Source organism: Dipodomys spectabilis, unplaced genomic scaffold (genome assembly GCF_019054845.1).
Source record: "Dipodomys spectabilis isolate Male_0828 unplaced genomic scaffold, ASM1905484v1 ptg000039l, whole genome shotgun sequence".
Taxonomy (NCBI): domain Eukaryota; kingdom Metazoa; phylum Chordata; class Mammalia; order Rodentia; family Heteromyidae; genus Dipodomys; species Dipodomys spectabilis.
The window spans coordinates 1,333,494-1,353,618 of NW_024870716.1; the positions used below are offsets into that span (position 1 = coordinate 1,333,494).

General features: G+C 48.3%; 1 protein-coding gene across 1 annotated transcript; it reads left to right on the forward strand.

Moving 5' to 3' along the window:
• Positions 1 to 1,585: 1,585 nt before the first annotated feature.
• Dhh (desert hedgehog signaling molecule) lies at positions 1,586 to 6,261 on the forward strand. Its single transcript, XM_042677699.1, has 3 exons — positions 1,586 to 2,131; positions 4,799 to 5,060; positions 5,579 to 6,261. Exons 1-3 carry the CDS (start codon positions 1,829 to 1,831, stop codon positions 6,202 to 6,204), a joined length of 1,191 nt encoding a protein of 396 aa, XP_042533633.1. The 5' UTR covers positions 1,586 to 1,828; the 3' UTR covers positions 6,205 to 6,261.
• Positions 6,262 to 20,125: the final 13,864 nt, after the last annotated feature.

Here is a 20,125-nt window from a genome sequence, read left to right on the forward strand (position 1 = left end):
ACCGACAAAAATAAATGAACATGGAAAGTGAAAGGAAATAACCATTATTTCCTTACAAATTAGGACTTGAAGGGCTCACTGCTTATGCCAGTCCTAGTGCTTGAACTCAGGGCTTAGGCACTGTCCCTGAGCTATTTTAATTCAAGGATAGTGTTCTACCACTTTGAGCCACAGCTACACTTCTGGTTTTCTTGTGTTTAATTGGAGATAAGTCTTATGAGCTTGCCTGCTTGGGCTAGGTTTGAATTAATCCACCAGTACCCAGCAATCTTTAGATTTTTTTGTACTTATCTTGCTGGTCCTGGGGCTTAAACTCAGAAGCCTGGGTTGCTTTTGCTCAAGACTAACACTCTACCACTTGAGCCACAGCACTATTTCTGACTTTTTTTGTTTATGTGTTACTGAGGAAGGGAACCCAGGGCTTCATGCATGCTAGGCAAGCACTGTACCACTAAGCTACATTCCCAGCCCCCTTTAGATTTTTTTTCCCCTCAAGGCTAGCAGTCTGACACTGAGCTACAGCTTCATTTATGTGTTGTTGTTTTTTTGCGGGGGGGGGGGGGGTAATGGAGTGGATAAAGGGGTGTTGCTGGCTAATTGAAGGTAAGTGTCTCACAGACTTTCCTTCCTGGGCTGGCTTTGAACTTTGGTCCTCAGGTCTCAGCTTCCCAAGTAGCTAGAATTACAAGCATGAGGTATGGGTGTCCTTTTGGAAGCTCCAAAGATATCTGGCAAGGGTTGAGAAAGCACAAAAGTTAGAAATTCATGGAGCTGGGAAGGTAGCTCAGTGGTAGAACGCTTGCCTTGCATGCATGAGTCCCTGGGTTCGATTCCTCAGCACCACATAAGCAAAAAGAAAGAAGCCAGAAGTGGCGCTGGGGGTCGAGCGCTAGCCTTGAGCTGAAGAGCTGAGGGACAGCGCCCAGGCCCAGAGTTCAGGCCCCACGACCAGACCTCCCCCCCCCAAATAAAAAAAGTTATAGAAATTCATGACTGTAAGTACCAAGACCTGCCTATTCTGGGGGGTGTTCCCCAAGGGGGACTAAAAAGTTACTAGGGAAAATGGCCCTCTGGGATGCACACCTCCCAACCCTAGTTACTGCTGAGTGAGTAGTGAGATAGAAGCTCCGGAGGTTGGGGAGGATCACAGAGAAGGGAGGCTCTGGTGGTATGCCCAAAGGATTTGGTTGGCCTTGAGCAGAAGTTAGAACTCATACTTCCTGATGACAGCAGAGGACACGGCCTGCCAGGATAGGCTTTGGGAGAGCAAAGACCCAATTCAAGCCTCAGAGGAGGATGGTTTGCTTCCAAATTTAGGCTTGGAGGTAGAAAGATGCTTATCCAGGCAGCCAAGGACTGTAAAGCTACAAGGATTTCCTAGGCAGGTGCCTGCATGGTTTCCAGGATGGGACACACTTCAGTCACAAAATGCACCAGTGGTGACCGGCTGCATCCCCCGCCCGGGGTGGGAGGGGGCGGGACGGTCCTGGGAGAAGGGCGGGGGGCGGGGCCTGGGGCCACTTTAAGGCGGAGTCGGAGCTTTCTGGCAGCACGGGAGCCAGGCAGCATTGAGACGGGGCTGGGCTGGCACTCACCCACGACCCCCCCTCCCCCTTGTCCAGCTATGGTGATCCATGAGTAGCAGGGTCCAGGCCCCCTGGGGCATGTGGGCAGAACTAGCGGTAGCCAGGTGCGCAGAGCCACAAGAGTTCTAGGGCACTCTGGGGCAGCTCTGCCTGCTGCACACTCTGGGGACCTTAGAGATGCCCAACTGACAGGAGAGCCAGTGAGGACAAAACGCTCCCTTGTACCCAAGCCCGCTGCACCCATGGCGCTGCTGGCCACTCTGTTGCCCCTGTGCTGTTTGGCACTTTTGGCATTGCCTGCCCAGAGCTGTGGGCCAGGCCGGGGACCAGTTGGCCGGCGCCGCTATGTGCGCAAGCAGCTTGTACCGCTGCTCTACAAGCAATTTGTGCCCAGCATGCCTGAGCGAACCCTGGGCGCCAGTGGGCCAGCGGAGGGGAGGGTAACAAGAAGCTCGGAGCGTTTCCGGGACCTCGTACCCAACTACAACCCTGACATCATCTTCAAAGATGAGGAGAACAGCGGTGCTGACCGCCTCATGACCGAGGTAAGGAGATTTTCCCACCTGCTGTTTGGGTGTCACTAATCTCTGAAGTTTCCATGTGGCAACCTGGGAGGGTGAGCCTGAGTTTCATGTGAAGAGACCTTAGTCTTGGAGATCTCCCTGCCACACACACACACACACCTTCCAAAAAGGTAACCTACTGGCTGGACAGTGGTTGGGAGATATCTCAGCCGGGGAGAGGCTGTGATGGGGAGAGGGAGAGGGGCTAGTGAGAGTGAAGCTGGCAGAGGCAGGGAGCGAGGGTGGGGGAAAGGAGGATGGCGGCAGGCGAGACGGGAAATGGCTGAGGCGTGGACCGGGGGTCAGCCACTGAGCCAGGCAGGAAGGGCTGGGGTGAGCTGGGGGCCAGGAGCTGGCTGGGTAGCAGATCGAAGGATCTACCCTTAGCTTGGCTCCTGACCTGATGTGGAAAAGTTTCATAGAGGGGAGGGGAGCAAAAAAAAAAAAAAAAGGTTTGGAAAAGGATGGGCAAAGATCAGGTTATTAGTTCATCTACTTAAGAAGGGGCTGGACAGGAATTCTCTTTGGGATGGGAGAGGTGTTCTGGAACCAGAATAGAGCTACTGTAGGGTCTAAACAACAGTCTTGGGGTGGAAAGCAAATCCTCAGTGAGAACATTTGGTCTCACCTGAGAAGGACTCCTCCCAGGTTTTCCAAGCTCAGCTTAGCTCAGGGACTTTTCTTCAAATTAAAGAAATTGAACTACCATGGATGAGTATCTACTGCAGGCAGAATCCACCTGGGGTGAGATGGGCCGGGTGTTGGAAGAGAAGGACTACCTCTGACCAGTGATCAGGAGTGTCCGAAATGAAAAGAAACTTGGAAGTCACTTTTCTCCATCCCGCCCCACCTCTCAGTTTACATCTGAGAGCTGGATCCCAGGAGGAAAAGCAATTAAATCAAAGTCGCACAACTCATTAGTGGCATTGCTGGGATTAAAATTAAGGACTCCTGATTCTAAGTCCTATATTCTTTCCATTACACCACCTAATTGTGTCTAGAGTGGGAAGGTGGAGGGGGAGGGAGGGGTACGGATTTCCTTTGATTAATTGCCATAATTCCAGGTTACTTTGTTAGGAAAACCTATCCAGGGGAGAAAGAATTCATTCTTGTTCTTGGGATGAAGCTATCCTCTTACCCAGAGATTGGGAAGGGACATTTTTTTTTCTCCTTGGCCATAGAACATTGTGGCCCTTCCCTCTGGCTGCCACCTGCAGCAGAGGGAGTAGAAAAGCCTAAGGAGAGCCTCTGTCAAGCTTGGGAACCCCCTCAGTCCTGCTTATCTCCCACACCCTGGTTGCAAAAGGCCTCCATTGAATTGGCTCGGCTCTGGGCTGCTGCCCCCGCAGGTCAGGGCCTCCCTAGGGGACAAAACGACAAGCTGGAAAGAGATACCACTTTTCCTGTTATCAGTCTCCCCGCCACCCCCTCCTCCCCCCCCCAAGGTGGTAACAACTAGCAAAGAGGGGCATGGGGAAAGTGTCCCCCTGGCAGTTAAGAAAACACCAAGTCCAAGGTGAGAGGTCAGAGAGGGAAGAAGAAAAGGAAATTGTCCTCTCTCTGCTTCTCCCGTGGTGGTGTCTCTGCTGTTGGGTGCCAAGGTCTTCAGCTCCCAGACTACAGATAACTGTGGCCTCACTCCCCCGGTGCAGGCCTCCAGCCTCTGCTTCTTTCCCTCTCCTCTCCACTCCCACCCTGCAGGGGGCTCCCCCAAAAAAACGTCCAAGGGTAGCCCCCACCTGTTTTTCTCAAGTATGGTTCCCACTTCCTCTCTGGACTGCTTCTGGAAGAGAGATGGAGAGATGGAGTCTCTCGGGACTGGGTGAACCTTAGCTGGAACTGGGAGGACTGGCGATGCTGGGGGAGGGGGCCTGGCGGGGCCCGAGCACGGATGGGGGGCGCGGCTTTCTGCCCTTTCCTCTCCCTGAGCCGGGGCGGTTGAAAAGCGCCTTTGTGGCTAGAGCTGCTGAGTCCGCTTCTCCCGGCGTGTTCCCGGCCTCGGCCCGGGATTCTCGCTCAGTTAAGTCATCCCCGAGAATGGCCATTGTACTTAGCGCAGCCCCCGCCACCCAGTCCTTTTTCCAGCAGTTTTGATCCCGCACAACTTCTGTTGGGCACCTCTGTGGGGGGCACCCAGCCCACGAAGGGGTTAATGCTAGGGGCTGAAAGGAGGAGGAGGAGGAAGGAAGGAAGGAAGGAAGGAAGCGATGCCCAGTGCCAGTGAAGGCAATGAAACAAAAGATGAATCAGGCAGAGGGAGGGCAGCCGGGGCCTGGGGCGGGGGCCAGGCGCAAACAGGGGCTCCTCTAGGGGAACCAGGCCCTCCCTAACCAAACTTCCACCCGTCCTCTCAACTCTGGCCCTCTCTCAAGTTGGACTGAGGTCCCAGAATAAGTAGGGGTGGGCATTGAAAGTGGGAAAAGATCCTTAGATAGGAGCGTTTCCTTCCCAACCTCAGAGGTGACCCCAGTGCTCTCCATTGATGCCTTGGGGCAAGGTAATTAGAATGGGGACACCTATTCAGACCTGCAATTCCCCAGGATATTCAAAAGCTGGTGGGGGAAATCGACCCCTCCCTTGCCCCCCACCCCTTAGGTCCCTGGAGGTGCTGATAGTAGTAAGAATATTGCCTTCTTTATTCCCTGCCAGCGTTGCAAGGAGCGCGTGAACGCACTGGCCATCGCGGTGATGAACATGTGGCCCGGAGTGCGCCTACGGGTGACGGAGGGTTGGGATGAGGACGGCCATCATGCTCAGGATTCTCTTCACTACGAAGGCCGAGCCTTAGACATCACCACATCTGACCGCGATCGAAACAAGTATGGCTTGCTGGCGCGCCTGGCAGTGGAAGCCGGCTTCGACTGGGTCTACTACGAATCCCGCAACCACGTCCACGTGTCGGTCAAAGCTGGTACTGTAGCGGGACGGGGCTCTGGAAACTGAGTCTATAATGGTCTTGTTGCTATCCTGCGGGAGATCAAGCGGGCATTAGTGGGTTGTTTGTGTTTGTTTTGTTTTATGCCGGTTGTAGGGGGCTTGAACTTAGGGTCTGGGGCTGCTTTTTTTACTCAAGGTTAGCGCTCTACCACTTGAGTCACAACTTCATTTTTGGCTTAAAAAAACAAACTGGTTAATTGGAGATGACTCTCACAGACTTTCCTGCCTGGGCTGGTTTTGAACTGTGATCCGCAATCTCAAGCCTCCCGAGTAACTAGGATTTTAGGCATGAGCCACCGGCGCCTGGCAGGAGTTGGTGTTATTTTAAATCACTCTTCCACTTGTGCCGAGAGTAGGGCCAGATCCGTGGGAAATTGCACTGTCCAGGACTGGCAACGTGTCCTTTGGGCTTAAGCCACATGTTTCAGGATCGGTACCAACTTTCTGGAGTCGCTGGTCTTAATTCAACCTCTCTGTGGTTGTTCCTTGTAGATAACTCCCTGGCGGTCCGCGCGGGTGGCTGCTTTCCGGGAAATGCCACCGTGCGCCTGCAGAGCGGCGAGCGGAAAGGGCTTCGGGAACTGCACCGCGGAGACTGGGTTCTGGCAGCCGATGCGGCGGGCCGGGTGGTGCCCACGCCCGTGCTGCTCTTCCTGGACCGGGATTTACAACGCCGGGCCTCCTTCGTGGCGGTAGAGACTGAGCGACCACCTCGCAAACTGTTGCTCACACCCTGGCACCTGGTCTTTGCAGCTCGGGGGCCGGCGCCGGCTCCAGGCGACTTTGCCCCGGTGTTTGCGCGCCGATTACGCGCTGGAGACTCAGTGTTGGCGCCCGGCGGGGACGCGCTGCAGCCGGCACGCATAGCCCGCGTGGCGCGGGAGGAAGCCGTGGGCGTGTTCGCGCCGCTCACGGCCCACGGGACACTGCTGGTCAACGACGTCCTGGCCTCCTGTTACGCCGTTCTGGAGAGTCACCAGTGGGCGCACCGAGCATTTGCTCCTTTGCGCCTGCTGCATGCGCTGGGGGCGCTGCTCCCGGGCGGGGCAGTGCAGCCGACTGGCATGCATTGGTACTCTCGCCTCCTCTATCGCTTGGCAGAGGAGCTGCTGGGTTGAGTGTCCAGACGTAAAAACCTCCAGGCCCTCAAAGGAAACCGGGTGGTGCTGGCTGAGATCTGGGGATGTGGACAGCAGGGCAGCAGGTGATGCTGATTGGGAGGGTGGGAGGGAAAAGGGAGCAAAGGGAGTTTATATGGGAACTGGTTTAGGAGGGGCAACTTTCAACCCGAGAGTCGATTCTTGGTAGGTGGGGTTGATGAGGGATACACTTTAACGAGGACACTTTAGTCTCTTCTTCCTACGTGCCTCAGCCCTTACCCATAATTTTATTTTATTTTCTATTTATAAATTGTAATATAATGATCTGCTCGCCCAACTGGCCAACCTGAGGGGGCTGGGCTAGAGAATTAACACTGTCTGACATAGCTGGCCAATCTGACCATGTCACATTTCCTGCTGGTGAGCTAATAAAGGGAAGGCTCCCAGGAACTATTGTAACACACCTCCATTCTGAGGGTGACTCACCTCCAGAGAAGGAGAAGAAAGAGAACCAACCTTACAGTCAGCACCTGCTACTTCCTGCTCTTCCTCATTCTTCAGTAGGGTCTTTGGGATCCTTTTCCTCTCCTTACAGGGGTGTCCCAACCTACCAGCATTATAGTCGAGAAGTCATGTGTGTTTTGGGATGCTGGTCCCATCTTTCATCAGATTTGGATAAAGCAGAAAGACCAGCATTCTGTTGCAGACAGACTTCTAGTAGAGCCAGGATATCCAGGCAGCTGGAAAGCCTGTGCACATCCCTTCCTTTATAGGGGACTCCAGCTAAGACACAGGCCCATAAAAGTAATGATACTCAAAGCATCTCAAGCCCAGCTCTGGTGGCTCATGCCTGTAATTCTAGCTCTAGCTACTCAGGAGGCTGAGATCTGAGGATCAAGATTCGAAGGTAGCCTAGGCAAGAAAGAAAGTCTGTAAGACTCTTATCTACAATCACACACACACACACACACCCCTGGAAATGGAGCTGTGATTCAAGTGGTAGACTGCTAGCTTTAGGGACAGTACCCAGGCCTTGAGTTAAAAAATAAAAAAAAATGCCGGGCGCTAGTGACTCACATCTGTAATCCTAGCCACTCAAGAGGCTGAGCTCTAAGGATCATGGCTCAAACCCAGTCCAGCAGGAAAGTCTGTGACACTCTAATCTCCAATAAACCACCAGAGAACCAGAAGTGGCACTGTGGTTCAAGTAGTAGAGCCTTGAGCTGAAGAGTTGAGAGACAGTGCTCAGGTCCAGAGTTCTAACCCCACAACCGATGGGGGAAGGGGGAGGGGAGAATCGAGATGCTGGTGGCTCATGCCTGTAATCTTAGGTACTCAGGAGGCTGAGATCTGAGGATCATGGTTCAAAGCCAGCCCAGGCAGGAAAGTCCATGTGGTATTATGGCTTAAAGTGGTAGAGTGCTAGCCTTGAGCAAAGAAAGCTCAGGGACAGTACCCAGGCCCTGAGTTCAAGCCCCATAACCATCAATACGTAAGTAAATAAACAATTTAAAAACCTATCTTGGTCCCCTATACTTAGCAATCCTGATCCTCTGAACCTAGAGGAGAGGCTGAAACTTTTCCTCAATGGAGGGCTTCAGAGAACAAGTTTGGCTTGAGTGTATGTGAGGGACACACATTCTCCAGGCAAGGCCATATAAGTATTAAAAGCTGAGTTTCCTTCCTGAACACTAGCCCTGGTGGTTATATACACTGGTTCCCTCCATAACCCTTTCTTCCCTCTCTTCTATCATTGCTTCTTCTGCATCTCTGGTCTGGGTGTACACAGTAGACACACGGAATCCAGGCAGGTGCCCTCTGAGTTGCAAGTGGAAGCTCAGAGGGGGCAGTTAGATTGCTTTGGAATGGGAGTGTGTAGATTCTGAGGGATAGGGTGGTTGGAGCCCTCCCTGAACGGGTATCAGCCATGTTGCCAGTTAGATAAGTCCCTGCTATACACTGCCCTCTGGTGGCCTTTAGGAAAATTCCAGGCCTGTGCATGCAAAATAGTTTTAGATAAAAGTAAAGACTTGAGCGAAAGAGCCCTGCCCAGAAGTCAGAGATGATGACTGGATCTTGCTAAACTGCCAGATGTGAATCAAGAGCTGGTGAGGAGCCCATTTGCTTCTCTTTGGGAAAGCCTTTCCAAACCTTAGCACTTTTGCGTTGGACATGCCTAGTTTAATTGTGGGTCCTGGAAGCTGGAGGTATAGCTGTAGTATACCCATAGTGCAGACTTACCTTAAATCTTGAAGCTGCCCTGTTATGTCCCTCATTTTTTTTCTTCTTGTGGGTCCTGAGGCCTAAATTTGCCCTGAGTGCTGTCCCTGAGCTTCTTTTGCTTAAAGTTAACACTTTACCACTTGAGCCACAGTTCCATTTCTGGCTTATTTTAATGGTTGATTAGAGCTAAGAGTCTCACAGACATTCATGCCTGAACTGGCTTCTATCCATGATCCTCAGATCTCGACCTCCTGATAACAGGCATGAGCCACCGGCACCCAGCATATCCCTCACTCTTGTGATCCTTGAGTTTTGTGATCAAGAGATCCCAAGGTGGCATTTGATAAAAGCCAAAACTGAAAACAGACTAAGTTTTTCTTAAGTGTCTTGTCACTCACCAATGCCCTCAACTCAAATCATGTACCTGTTGACACTCTTTTCTTGGTCTCAGAAACACATTACAAGTAGTAGACCTTGCCTATTGTCTTCCTAAACCACACTGTCTCCTTCTAACAGATCCTAGAGCCTTCTTGTCATGTCACTCAATGACTAATCTGATAAACATCAGTATTTTTGTGTTTCTGGGCTCTTTTTGTGTGTATGTGGTGGTGGGGCGGTCATGGGGCTTGAACTCAGGATGTAGGCACAGTTCCTGAGCTCTTTTGCTCAAGGCTAGTGCTCTACCACTTTGAGCTACAGTGCCACTTGCAGTACTTGAGTGGTTAATTGCAGATAAGAATCTTTTTTGGGGGAGTCCGGTCATGGGGCCTGAACTCTGGGCCTGTGCGCTGTCCCTCAGCTCTTCAGCTCAAGGCTAGCGCTCTACTGCTTGAGCCACAGCACTACTTCTGGCTTTTTTCTTATGTGGTGCTGAGGAATCGAACCCAGGGCCTCAGGCATGCAAGGCAAATGCTCTACCATTGAGCTACCTTCCCAGCCCCAAGATAAGAGTCTTATGGGGACTTTTCTGCCTGAGCTGGCTTTAAACTGAGATCCTCAGATCTCAGCCTCCTGAATAGCTAGGATTACAGGCATGACCCATTGGCTCCCAGCCTGGCTTTTTACTTTTATTCCCTTTTTCCAAGTTTCCTGAAGGCCCACTGAAAAAAGATATTGTAGCCATTAAACCATAATAACAATAATTCTTAGCACCTTAATAAATTATATAGGGAGCTGGGTGCTGGTGGCTCATATTTATAATCCTAGTTACTCAGGAGGCTGAGATCTAAGGATTGTAGTTCCAATTCAGTCCCAACAGGTAAATCCATGCGATTCTTATCTCCAATTAACCAGCAACTAGCCAGAAGTGGACCTGTGGCTCAAGTGGTAGAATACCAGCCTTGAGTGAAGAAGCCAGGCAAGAGCATGGGCCCTGAGTTCCAGTGTCAATACCAGCACAGCCAAACCAAACACATTTTTTAGGGAGATATTTGGGGACTATTCCTTGTATTCCTTGTATTCCTTGTATTCCTTCCCAGGCTTGAGGTTCTCACTTCCACTCCTAATTACCTTTGTTTCCTTGAGGCCTCTTCCAGCTCTCTAAAATAATCCCTGTGCTCAAGCAGATAAGTGCACTATCTCCCTGAGGCAGGTGGACATACCATAGCTTCCAATGATAGCAGGTAGCATCTATTCTCTAAGCAAAGTAGAGCAAGGATATGTCTTGTGAGTCAGACAGACCTGGGGATGATGCTACCTCCTTAACAGGATTGTTGGCAAAGATTGCCCTCAATGGAAGAGGGACTTGGAAAATATTTTCTATTCTTTGCATCAATTTTTCTCTCTTTTGTTGCTTTCTTCAGTCTGCATCTCTCCTCACAATTCTACCAAAAGCATTATTACTGCAAACATTTTTTTGGGGGGGTCCGGTCATGGGGCCTGAACTCTGGGCCTGGGCGCTGTCCCTCAGCTCTTCAGCTCAAGGCTAGCACTCTACCACTTGAGCCACAGCGCCACTTCCGGCTTTTTTTCTTTTTGCTTATGTGGTGCTGAGGAATTGAACCCAGGGCCTCAGGCATGCAAGGCAAGTGCTCTACCACTGAGCCACCTTCCCAGCCCTATTACTGCAAACATTTTGGGGATGAATTATGCCTGTAGTTATTTGATTTTTATACTTTTCTTCTCCCTCCCCCCCCCCCGCCCGCCTCCCACAAGGTTCTGGGAAGCAGATTTGGGTTTATTTCAGAACTAAAGTATAACTAAAAGTACTGTCAAACTGAGTGTGGCAGTACTTGTCTGTAATCTCAACACATGGGAGGCTGAGGCAGGAGATAGATAATTTGAGGCCATCTTAAGCTACATAGTAAAATCCTGTCTTTAAAAAAAATGGGGGGGCTGGGAAGGTGGCTCAGTGGTAGAGCACTTGCCTTGCATGCCTGAGGCCCTGGGTTTGATTCCTCAGCATCACATAAGCAAAAAGAAAAAAGCCGGAAGTGGCGCTGTGGCTCAAGTGGTAGAGCACTAGCCTTGAGCTGAAGAGCTGAGGGACAGCGCCCAGGCCCAGAGTTCAGGCCCCACAACCAAAAAAAAAAAAAAAAAAGAAGTACTGGGCTCCAGTGGCTCAACACTTGTAATCCTAGCTACTCAGGAGACTGAGATCTGAGGATGGTGGTTCAAAGCCAGCCCTGGCAGGGAAGTCCATAAGACTCTTATCTCCAATTAACCACCAGAAAACCAGAAGTGGCACTGTGGCTCAAGTGGTAGAGCACTAGCCTTGAGCTGAAGAGCTAAGGGACAGTGCCCAGGATCAGAGTTCAGGCCCCACGACCGGACCCCCCCCCCAAAAAAAAAATAAATAAAAGCTCAGGGACAGCACCCAGGCCCTGAGTTCAAGCTCCATGACTGACCAAAAAAAAAAAGTTTCAACCAGGTGTCAGTAGTTCTTGCCTCTAATCCTAGCTGATATTTGAGGATTTTAATTTGAAGCCCTGGCAGGAAAGTCCATGAGGCTGTATCACCAATTAAGCACCAAAAAAAAAAAAAAAAAAAGCTGGAAGTGGAACTGTGGCTCAAATAGTAGAGCATTAACCTTGAGCACAAAAGTTCAGGGACAGCAACTAGGCCTTGAGTTCAAGCCCCAAGACCAGCACCAAAAAAAAAAAAAAAAAAATTTTTTTTTTTTTTTAAATAAAAAGCTTACAGGTCAGTTGGGTGCCAGTAGCTCACACCTGTAATCCTAGCTACTCAGGAGCCTGAGATCTGAGGGATGCCATTTGATGCCAGCCCCAGAAGGAAAGACCATGAGATTTTTTTTTCTTTTTCCTTTCTTTTTTTTTTTTTTGAGACTATGAATTTTTTTTTGGGGGGGGGGGCAGTCCTGGGGTTTGAACTCAGACCCTGAGCACTGTCCTTGAGCTTCTTTTTGCTCAAGGCTAGCACTCTATCTCTTGAGTCACAGTGCCACTTCTGGCCTTTTCTGTTTATGTAGTACTGAGGAATTGAACCCAGGGCTTCATGCATGCTAGGCAAGCACTCTACCACTAAGCCACATTCCCAGCCTCAGACCATGAGACTTTTATTTCCAATTACCACCAGAACACCAGAAGTGGCACTGTGGCTCAAACTGGTACAGTACCAGCCTTGAGCGAAAAAGCTCAAGGACAGCACCTGAGTTCAAGCTCCACAAGCCAAAGGGAGAGGGGGGAAGCTTAAAGGTTTAGTTGATCTTTTCAGTTCCTTCCTTGAAATAAACCTTGCTGAACATTTACATAGTAGCATAAAGAAACAACTTCTTTCCTGAAGAAGTGGATATAAAATATTTAACTCCTAAAGCAACATTGTAACTTAATCAGTTAATGGTTAGTGGAAATAAGCTGAACTGGTAATAATATTACTAGGCGAATATAGAGAAGGTCTTAGAGAAAAAGGCCTGAGGCTGGGTACTTGTGGTTCATACCTATAAACCACCACATACTCAGGAGACTACAATCTGAGGATCAGGGTTTGAAGCCAGCCTAGGCAGGAGATCTTGTAAGACTTATCCATAATTAACTGCAAAAAAAAAAAAAAAAAAAAAAGCCCCTGCAAATGGAGCTGTGATTCAGGTGGTAGAGCAAAAGAAGCTCAGGGACAGTGCCCAGGCCCTGAATTCAAGCTCCAGGACTGCAGAAAGAGAGAGAAGAAAGAAAGAAAGAAAGAAAGAAAGAAAGAAAGAAAGAAGAAAGAAAGGAAAGGAAAGGAAAGAAAGAAAGAAAGGAAGGAAGGAAGGAAGGAAGGAGGAAGGAAGGAAGGAAGGAAGGAAGGAAGGAAGGAAGGAAGGGAAAGAAAGAAAAGAGAAAGAAAAAGAAGAGAAGAGAAAAAAGGAAAAAGGGAGAGAGGAAGGAAGGGAAGGAAGCAAGGAAGGAAGCAAGGAAGCAAGGAAGAAAGCAAGGAAGGAAGGAAGCAAGGAAGCAGATTAGATGCTGGGTGGCTTTGTGGCTCACATCTATAATCCTAGCTACTCAGGAGGCTGACATCTGAGGATCACAGTTCAAAGTCAGCCTGCGCAGAAAAGTCCATGAGACTCATCTCCAATTGATTACCAAAAGCTGTAGCTCAAGTGGTAGAGTGCTAGAATGCTAGCCTTGGGACAGAGCCGGGACCCTGAGTTCAAGTCCCGTGATGGGAACCAAAAAAGTAAATGAAAGGCCTGAGGAGGTATGGTAAGGCTTGAAAGGACTGAAATTTGGGGATGACATACAATCTGTTTAGAACAAGAGATTGGGAAATGCAACAGATATAGCTAATGTTTACTATGGAGTTAAGTCACTGCGAGCCAGCCCAGTTTATCGCAACTAAAGTAATAAAATGGAGCGAGAAGTGTGAGGAATCAGAATGTTCTGATGGCTGAAAGTTTTTTGATGGCTGAAAGCAATGGTGTGGGCCTAAGCTTCTTGATCTTTCCTTTCGTATGGAGGGGTCCTGATCCTATAGGATCAGTGCATTTACGGGAGCCACTATATAGTGATTTCTTGCACTCTCTTTACACACACACATACACACATGGAAAAACAATACATAAGGATGTAGTGTGAGGAAGAGTCTATCTAGAGCTCGCACTGAAACAGAATTGACCCAGAGTTGTTTTTGTTTTGTCAGTCATGGGGCTTGAACTCTGGGCCTGGGCACTGTCCCTCAGCTCTTCAGCTCAGGGCTATCACTCTGCCACTTGAGCCACAGTGTTACTTCTGGCCTTTTTCTGTTTATGTGGTGCTGAGGAATTGAACCCAGGGGCCTCATGCATGCAAGGCAAGCACTCTAACCACTGAGCCACCTTCCAAGCCCTGACCCAGAGCTTTGATCTCATATGTCTAGCCTCCAGAATTCCGAGAAAATAAATGCCCATTATTTAAACTAGTCATCATGATGCTTTGATGTGGGAGTCAAAGAAGACTGATGCAAACTTCCAAAAATCTTTCAACTTGGAAGAATAAAAAGCCAGGTGCTGGTGATTCACACCTGTAAGCTCAGTTACTGAGCTTTGAAACCAGCCCAGGCAGGAAAGTCCATAAGACTCTTATCTCCAGTTAACTAGGAAAAAAAGCCAGAAGTGACAGTGTGGCTCAAATAGTAAAACACCAGCCTTGAGGGAAAAAACTAAGGGCTAACACACAGTTCCTAAGTCCAAGCCCTAGTACCCAGCACAAAGAAAAAGTTGGGGAGGAGAAAAGGACCAACCAAGCTGTGTTCTGGATTAAAAAAAGCTACCAAGTTATTGACAAAAATAGATAATATATAGGAGAAGTCAGTTGTTGATGGCTTACATATGTAATCCTAGCTATTTAGGAGGCCTAAAATCTGAGGATCATTGCTTGAAGCCCAGGCAGAAAAGTCTGTGAGATTTTTTTTTCCAGCCAGTCCTGAGGCTTGAACTCATGGCCTGGGTACTGATCCTGAGATTCCTTTTAAAAAAAAAAAAATTTTTTTATTTAAGTAGTTGTAACACAAGAAGTTCCCATTCTACAAAATAGTATATGACTACAAAGTGTCCAATAACAGTGCCTGAATTTCCTTTTTCTCTACTACTTGAGCCACAGCACCACTTCTGGCTTTTTCTATATATGTAGTACTGAGAAATGGAACCCAGGGCTTCATGCATGCTAGGCAAGCACTCTACCACTAAGCCACATTCCCAGTCCCCATGAGGTTCTTATCTTCAATGAACCACCAGTAAACTGGAAGTGGTAGAGCCCTAGCTTTGAGAAAAATAAGCTCAAGGACAGTGCCCAGATCTCCCGAGTTCAAGCCCCAAGACTGGCACAAAAGAATGGGAAAAAATTAAATAGCTGGGTGCTGATCCACACTTCTGTAATCCTATCTACTCAGGAGGCTAAGATCTAAGGATCAAGGTTGGAAGCCAGCCTGGACAGGAAGGTCTGTGAGACTCCTAGCTTTAATTAACCATCAGAAAACTGAAAGTGAAGCTGTGGATCAAAGCAGTAGAGCATTAGCCTTGAGCAAAAAGCTTAGGGACAGTGGCCCAGCCCCGAGTTCAAGCCCCATGACTGAAGAAAAGGCCATAGTTAAGACAGTCTTATACTTAACAAAAGTAAGAGATGGTTCTTCTTGAAAATTGCTTGTTGATGGGGCTGGGAAGGTGGCTCAGTGGTAGAGTGCTTGCCTTGCAAGCATGAGGCCCTGGGTTCGATTCCTCAGCCCCACATAAGCAAAAAGAAAAAAGCCGGAAGTGGTGCTGTGGCTCAAGTGGTAGAGTGTTAGCCTTGAGCTGAAGAGCTGAGGGACAGCGCCCAGACCCAGAGTTCAGGCCCCACAACCAGACCCAAAAAAAGAAAATTGCTTGTTGATTATGCAAAAACTTGACATGTTTATCCTTGACAGCTTCTGAGATCTGTGTTATCTATCTAGAGAAGCTTTCCTTTCAGACTGGGAGATTGAGGCAGCTGTTTATAGGAAAGTAGGGTGTGAGTAATCTATTTTAGTTTTGGGGATTTTGTGACCAATTGGCACATTCGACCACTCCTCTTCTTGTTACTGTCCATGATTTAGTTGATGTACACAAATGAATATCTCTGTGAAAGGTGTTTTCTTTGATTAACTCTGTATTTATTGACTGCCTACTAGGTATCATGTATTATGCTGTATGTCGGGAACAGAATAGCAAATGTAAGGTTTTGCACCAGTGGCTCACACTTGTATCCTAGCTACTCAGGAGGTTGAGATCTGAGGATTGTGATTTGAGGCCAGCCCAGGCAGGAAAGGCCAGGAGACTCTTATCTCCAATTAACCACCAGAAAACCAGAAGTGGCGCTGTGGCTCAAGTGGTAGAGTGCTAGCTAGCCTTGAGTGAAAAAGTTCAGATATAGCACCCAGGCCCTGAGTTCAAGCCCTGTGACTAACAAAAAAAAAAAAGTAAATGTAGGTATAGACAATCCCTGTCCATCTTTCTTTCTCTCTCTCTCCCTCCCCTTCTTCTCTTTTCCCCTTATTCTCTCTTCCTCTTCTCCTAACCTGTTTTCCCTTCTCCCCTCTCCCTGTCCTTTTCTTTCTCTCCTTGTTTGGACAAGATCTTACTATGTACCCCAGGCTGGCAATTGAGTGTACTATCCTGTCTCAGAATTCCACATGCTCGGATTACAGTCATGTACCACCCCACCTAATTTCTCTTCTAGGTTTTTTTTTGTTTTGTTTTGTTTTTTTGCTTATGTGGTGCTGAGGAATTGAACCCAGGGCCTCATGCATGCAAGGCAAGCACTCTACCACTGAGCCACCTTCCCAGCTCCATCTCTTCTAGGTTCTTATAGGCCTTCTGGCAAAAATACATAGTTAGAATTGCAAAAGAGATGGGAAGAGTCAGGTGCTGGTGGTTCAGGCCTGTAATCCTAGCTACTGAGGAGGCTAAGATCTGAGGATTACAGGTCAAAGCCAGTCCAAGAGACTTATCTCCAAGTAACAACCAGAAAACCAGAAGTGGCACTGTGGCTAAAGTGGTAGATCACTAGCCCTGAGCTGAAGAGCTGAAGCACAGCACCCAGACCCAGGAGAAGAGATATTTTAGCTGAGATCTGAAATATGGGTTCCAGTTGCCCGGGAAGAAGGAATGCAAGGGCAAAGGCCTAGAACTGGAGAGCCTCAACAAGTTCAGAGTGGGACACCAGTGACTCATTACTGTAACCCTAGCTACCCAGATAGCTGAGATCTTAGCATCATAGTTTGAAGCCAGACTAGGCAGGAAAGTTCATGAGACTCTATCTCCAATTTAGCAAACAACTGGAAATGGAGGTGTGGTTCAAGTGGTAGAGTGCCAGGCTAAGGAGCAGTGTCGAAGTTCTGAATTCAAGAACCACTGCAAAAAAAAAAAAAAGTTTAGTAGTTAGAGAGAAATGAGAGCTGCTTTAAGAATTTTGAACTTTGGGGTTGGGAATGTGTCTTAGTGGTAGAATGATTGCCTAGCATGAAGCCCTGGGTTCATGCCTCAGTACCATATAAACAGAAAAGGCTGAAGGAGGCGCTGTGGCTCAAGTAGTAGAGTGCTAGCCTTGAGCAAAAGAAACCCAGGGATAATGCCCAGGCCCTGAGTTCAAGCCCTAAGAGTGGCAAAATTTTTTTTTGAATTTTGCACTTTTGTTATAAAGATGAAAAACAATGATAATGTTTGAAGTAGAAGCATAATCCTAATGGGAATAATCAAATTTATATATTATTAAATAAAATAAAAGAATTATTTTCATTTTGCCAGTCCTGGGACTTCAGGGCCTGGGCACTGTCACCTGAGCTGCGGCTGCTGCTGCTGCTGCTGCTGCTCCTCCTCCTCTTCCTTCTTCTTCGTTGTCAGTTGTGGGGCTTGAAAGCTGGCCCTGGGCACTGGTCCTGAGCTCTTCAACTCAAGAAGAGTGCTCTGCCACTTGAGCCACAGCACCACTTCTGGTTTTCTGGTGGTTAACTGGAGATAAGAGTCTCAAGGACTTTCCTGCTTGTGCTGGCTTTGAACCTCGATGCTCAGATCTCAGCCTCCTGAGTAGCTAGGATTACAGGCATGAGCCACTGGGGCCTGGATTTTTTTTTTTTTGGGGGGGTGTCTGGTCGTGGGGCCTGAACTCTGGGCCTGGGCGCTGTCCCTTAGCTCTTCAGCTCAAGGCTAGCACTCTACCACTTGAGCCACAACGCCACTTCCGGCTTTTTTTCCCTGCTTATATGGTGCTGAGGAATCGAACCCAGGGCCTCAAGCATGCAAGGCGAGCGCTCTACCACTGAGCCACCTTCCCAACCCAGATTTTTTTTAAACAGGCTTGATTCACTTTATTATTCTTGTATAAAATTTTGTGTTGTAGCCACAGCTGGAGCCTGAGTCCTCTGCATGGAGACTCTGGTATGGTCAGTGAATTTCTGATAAGGAGCTTTGGTGAATATGATCTCTTTCCAGAGGTCAGGGGTCAGGTAACTGTAGGTCTTGGAGATAGCATCAAAGGTAGCCATGGCAAAGTTGCCCAAGAGCAGCACAGCCCCCGGCTGAGGTATAGCAGTTATTGATGCCAGCTATCATCAACAACTTCTTTTGCTCAGGTCTAATACTCTACCACTCAAACCACAGCACCACTTCTGGCCTTTTCTGTTTATCTGGTTCTGAAGACTCAAACCCAGGGTTTCATGCAAGCACTCTACCACTAAGCCACATTCCTAGCCCTTAAATTTATATTTTAAAAAGGAAATTGCTGAACAGGCATGGTGGCTCCTAGCTGTCATCACATCTACACAGAAGGGCTGAGATTAGGTGAACTGCAGTTGAAGGCCCGTCAGCGACACCATCTCAATGTAAGTACCCATGCTATAACTCTCACTTGTCATCCCAGGAAGTATAAATTAGGAGGACTGAGATAGGTTGCTCATAGGAACTATGTCAAAAGAACCAGTGCAAAAAGGGGAGGGGTAGAGGTGTGGCTCAGCAGGGTAGAGCCTGTCTAGCAAGCTCAAGGCCCTAAGTTTAAACCTTCCAAACTCCAAAAAGGGAAATTTCAATGGGACCTTTTTTTTTTTTTTTTTGCAGGGGTGGGGGTGTTCTTTTTTTCTTTTTGGTTCAGGTACTAAGGCTTGAACTCAGGGCCTTATACTCTTTTTTTTTGTTTTTTTTTTGTCCGTCGTGGGGCTTGAACTCTGGGCCTGGGCGCTGTCCCTCAGCTCTTCAGCTCAAGGCGAGCACTCTACCACTTGAGCTACAGCGCCACTTCCGGTTTTCTGGTGGTTTATTGGAGATAGGAGTCTCACGGTCTCTCCTGCCCGGGCTGGCTTTGAACCGCGATCCTCAGATCTCAGCCTCCTGAGTAGCTAGGATTACAGGCGTGTGTCACCAGTGCCCAGCTTAGATTGATTCTTGTCTGAGCATCTGGATATCTCCTGCTGTGGTTTCAAACATAAGTAGGCAATGTTCCCACTTCCACATGGGTGTATTATGGGAACAAATGGGACAGTACAGGAACAAGATAGATGAGAAAAAGACTTGAAGCTGATTCTTCCAGCCCTAGCACTGCTTCCTTCAGAAGCCTAAAACCAAACTGTCTCTTCACTGCTGTCCTTGAGGCCTCATAACCTAAGAACACAGTTGTTTCATTTCAAACCACAGGGTGTCCAAACAGTAATCTTAGAACTGGGGATGATTTTGCTGCTGTTCTCGTTTGCTTTCCAGTTATCCTTTGAGCAGATCCTTGGAGCTGATGGCTGCAAGCTGAGGCAAAGCTACCATCCTAACAGTCAGGCCTGGGCTGAGCATTGCAGCTGCTCACGGAGCAGCTGGTTAATCCCTCAACAGCTGCAGCAGCTGGGATTCCACCCAACATTTGAACTGGGATTAATCCCATTTCCTCTACATACACATCCCTTTCTAGTTGTAGTTCCTGGCTCTTGGACAGTATCTAGTAGAATCTTTAAGAATAGATATTGCAGATATTTTCTTTAACTAAGCTGGAGCCTAAGTTACTCTGCCTACTCCTGGGCACAATTGACCTAAAGAACCTGGGAACCATAGGAAAGATGGTATGGGCCTGTCCCTCTTTTCTTTCTTTCTGTTTTGGTGTCCATATTGGGACTTGAAATCAGGTCTGGGTGCTGTCTCTTAGCTTTATTTTGCTCAAGACTTGTACTCTACCACTTGAGCCACAGCTTCACTTCTGGCTTTTAGTTGTGAATTAAAGAGACTCACGAACTTTCCTTCCCTGGCTGGTTTTGAACCATAATCCTCAGATCTCAGCCTTCTGAGTAGCTAGATTATAGACATAAAGCATCAGCACCCAGCTTTATTTTTATTTATTTTTAATAAACTGATTAGGCAGGTGACAGTTCACACCTATAATCCTAGCTACTCAGGAGGCTAAGATCTGAGGATCTTGGCTCCAAGCCAGCCTGGGCTGCAAACATCTTTGAGATTCTTTTTTTTTGGGGGGGTCCGGTCATGGGGCCTGAACTCTGGGCCTGGGTGCTGTCCCCCACCTCTTCAGCTCAAGGCTAGCACTCTACCACTTGCGCCACAGCACCACTTCCAGCTTTTTTCTTTATGTGGTGCTGAGGAATCGAACCCAGGGCCTCAAGCATGCAAGGCAAGCACTCTACCACTGAGCCACCTTCCCAGCTCATCCTTGAGATTCTTAGCTCCAACTAAATACTAAAAAGCTGGAAGTGGAGCTGTGGGTTAAGTAGTGGAGGACTTGCCTTGAATGAAAGAGCTCAGAGATAGTGCCTAAGCCTTGAGTTCAAGCTCCAGAACTGGCAAAGAAAAAAAAAAGGATAATGT

Coding starts and splice junctions, on each gene's coding strand:
- Dhh (XM_042677699.1), top strand. CDS start 1,829: ATGGCGCTGCTGGCCACTCTGTTGCCCCTGTGCTGTTTGGCACTTTTG. Junction 2,132..4,798: donor CTGACCGCCTCATGACCGAG/GTAAGGAGATTT, acceptor ATTCCCTGCCAG/CGTTGCAAGGAGCGCGTGAA. Junction 5,061..5,578: donor CCACGTGTCGGTCAAAGCTG/GTACTGTAGCGG, acceptor TGTTCCTTGTAG/ATAACTCCCTGGCGGTCCGC.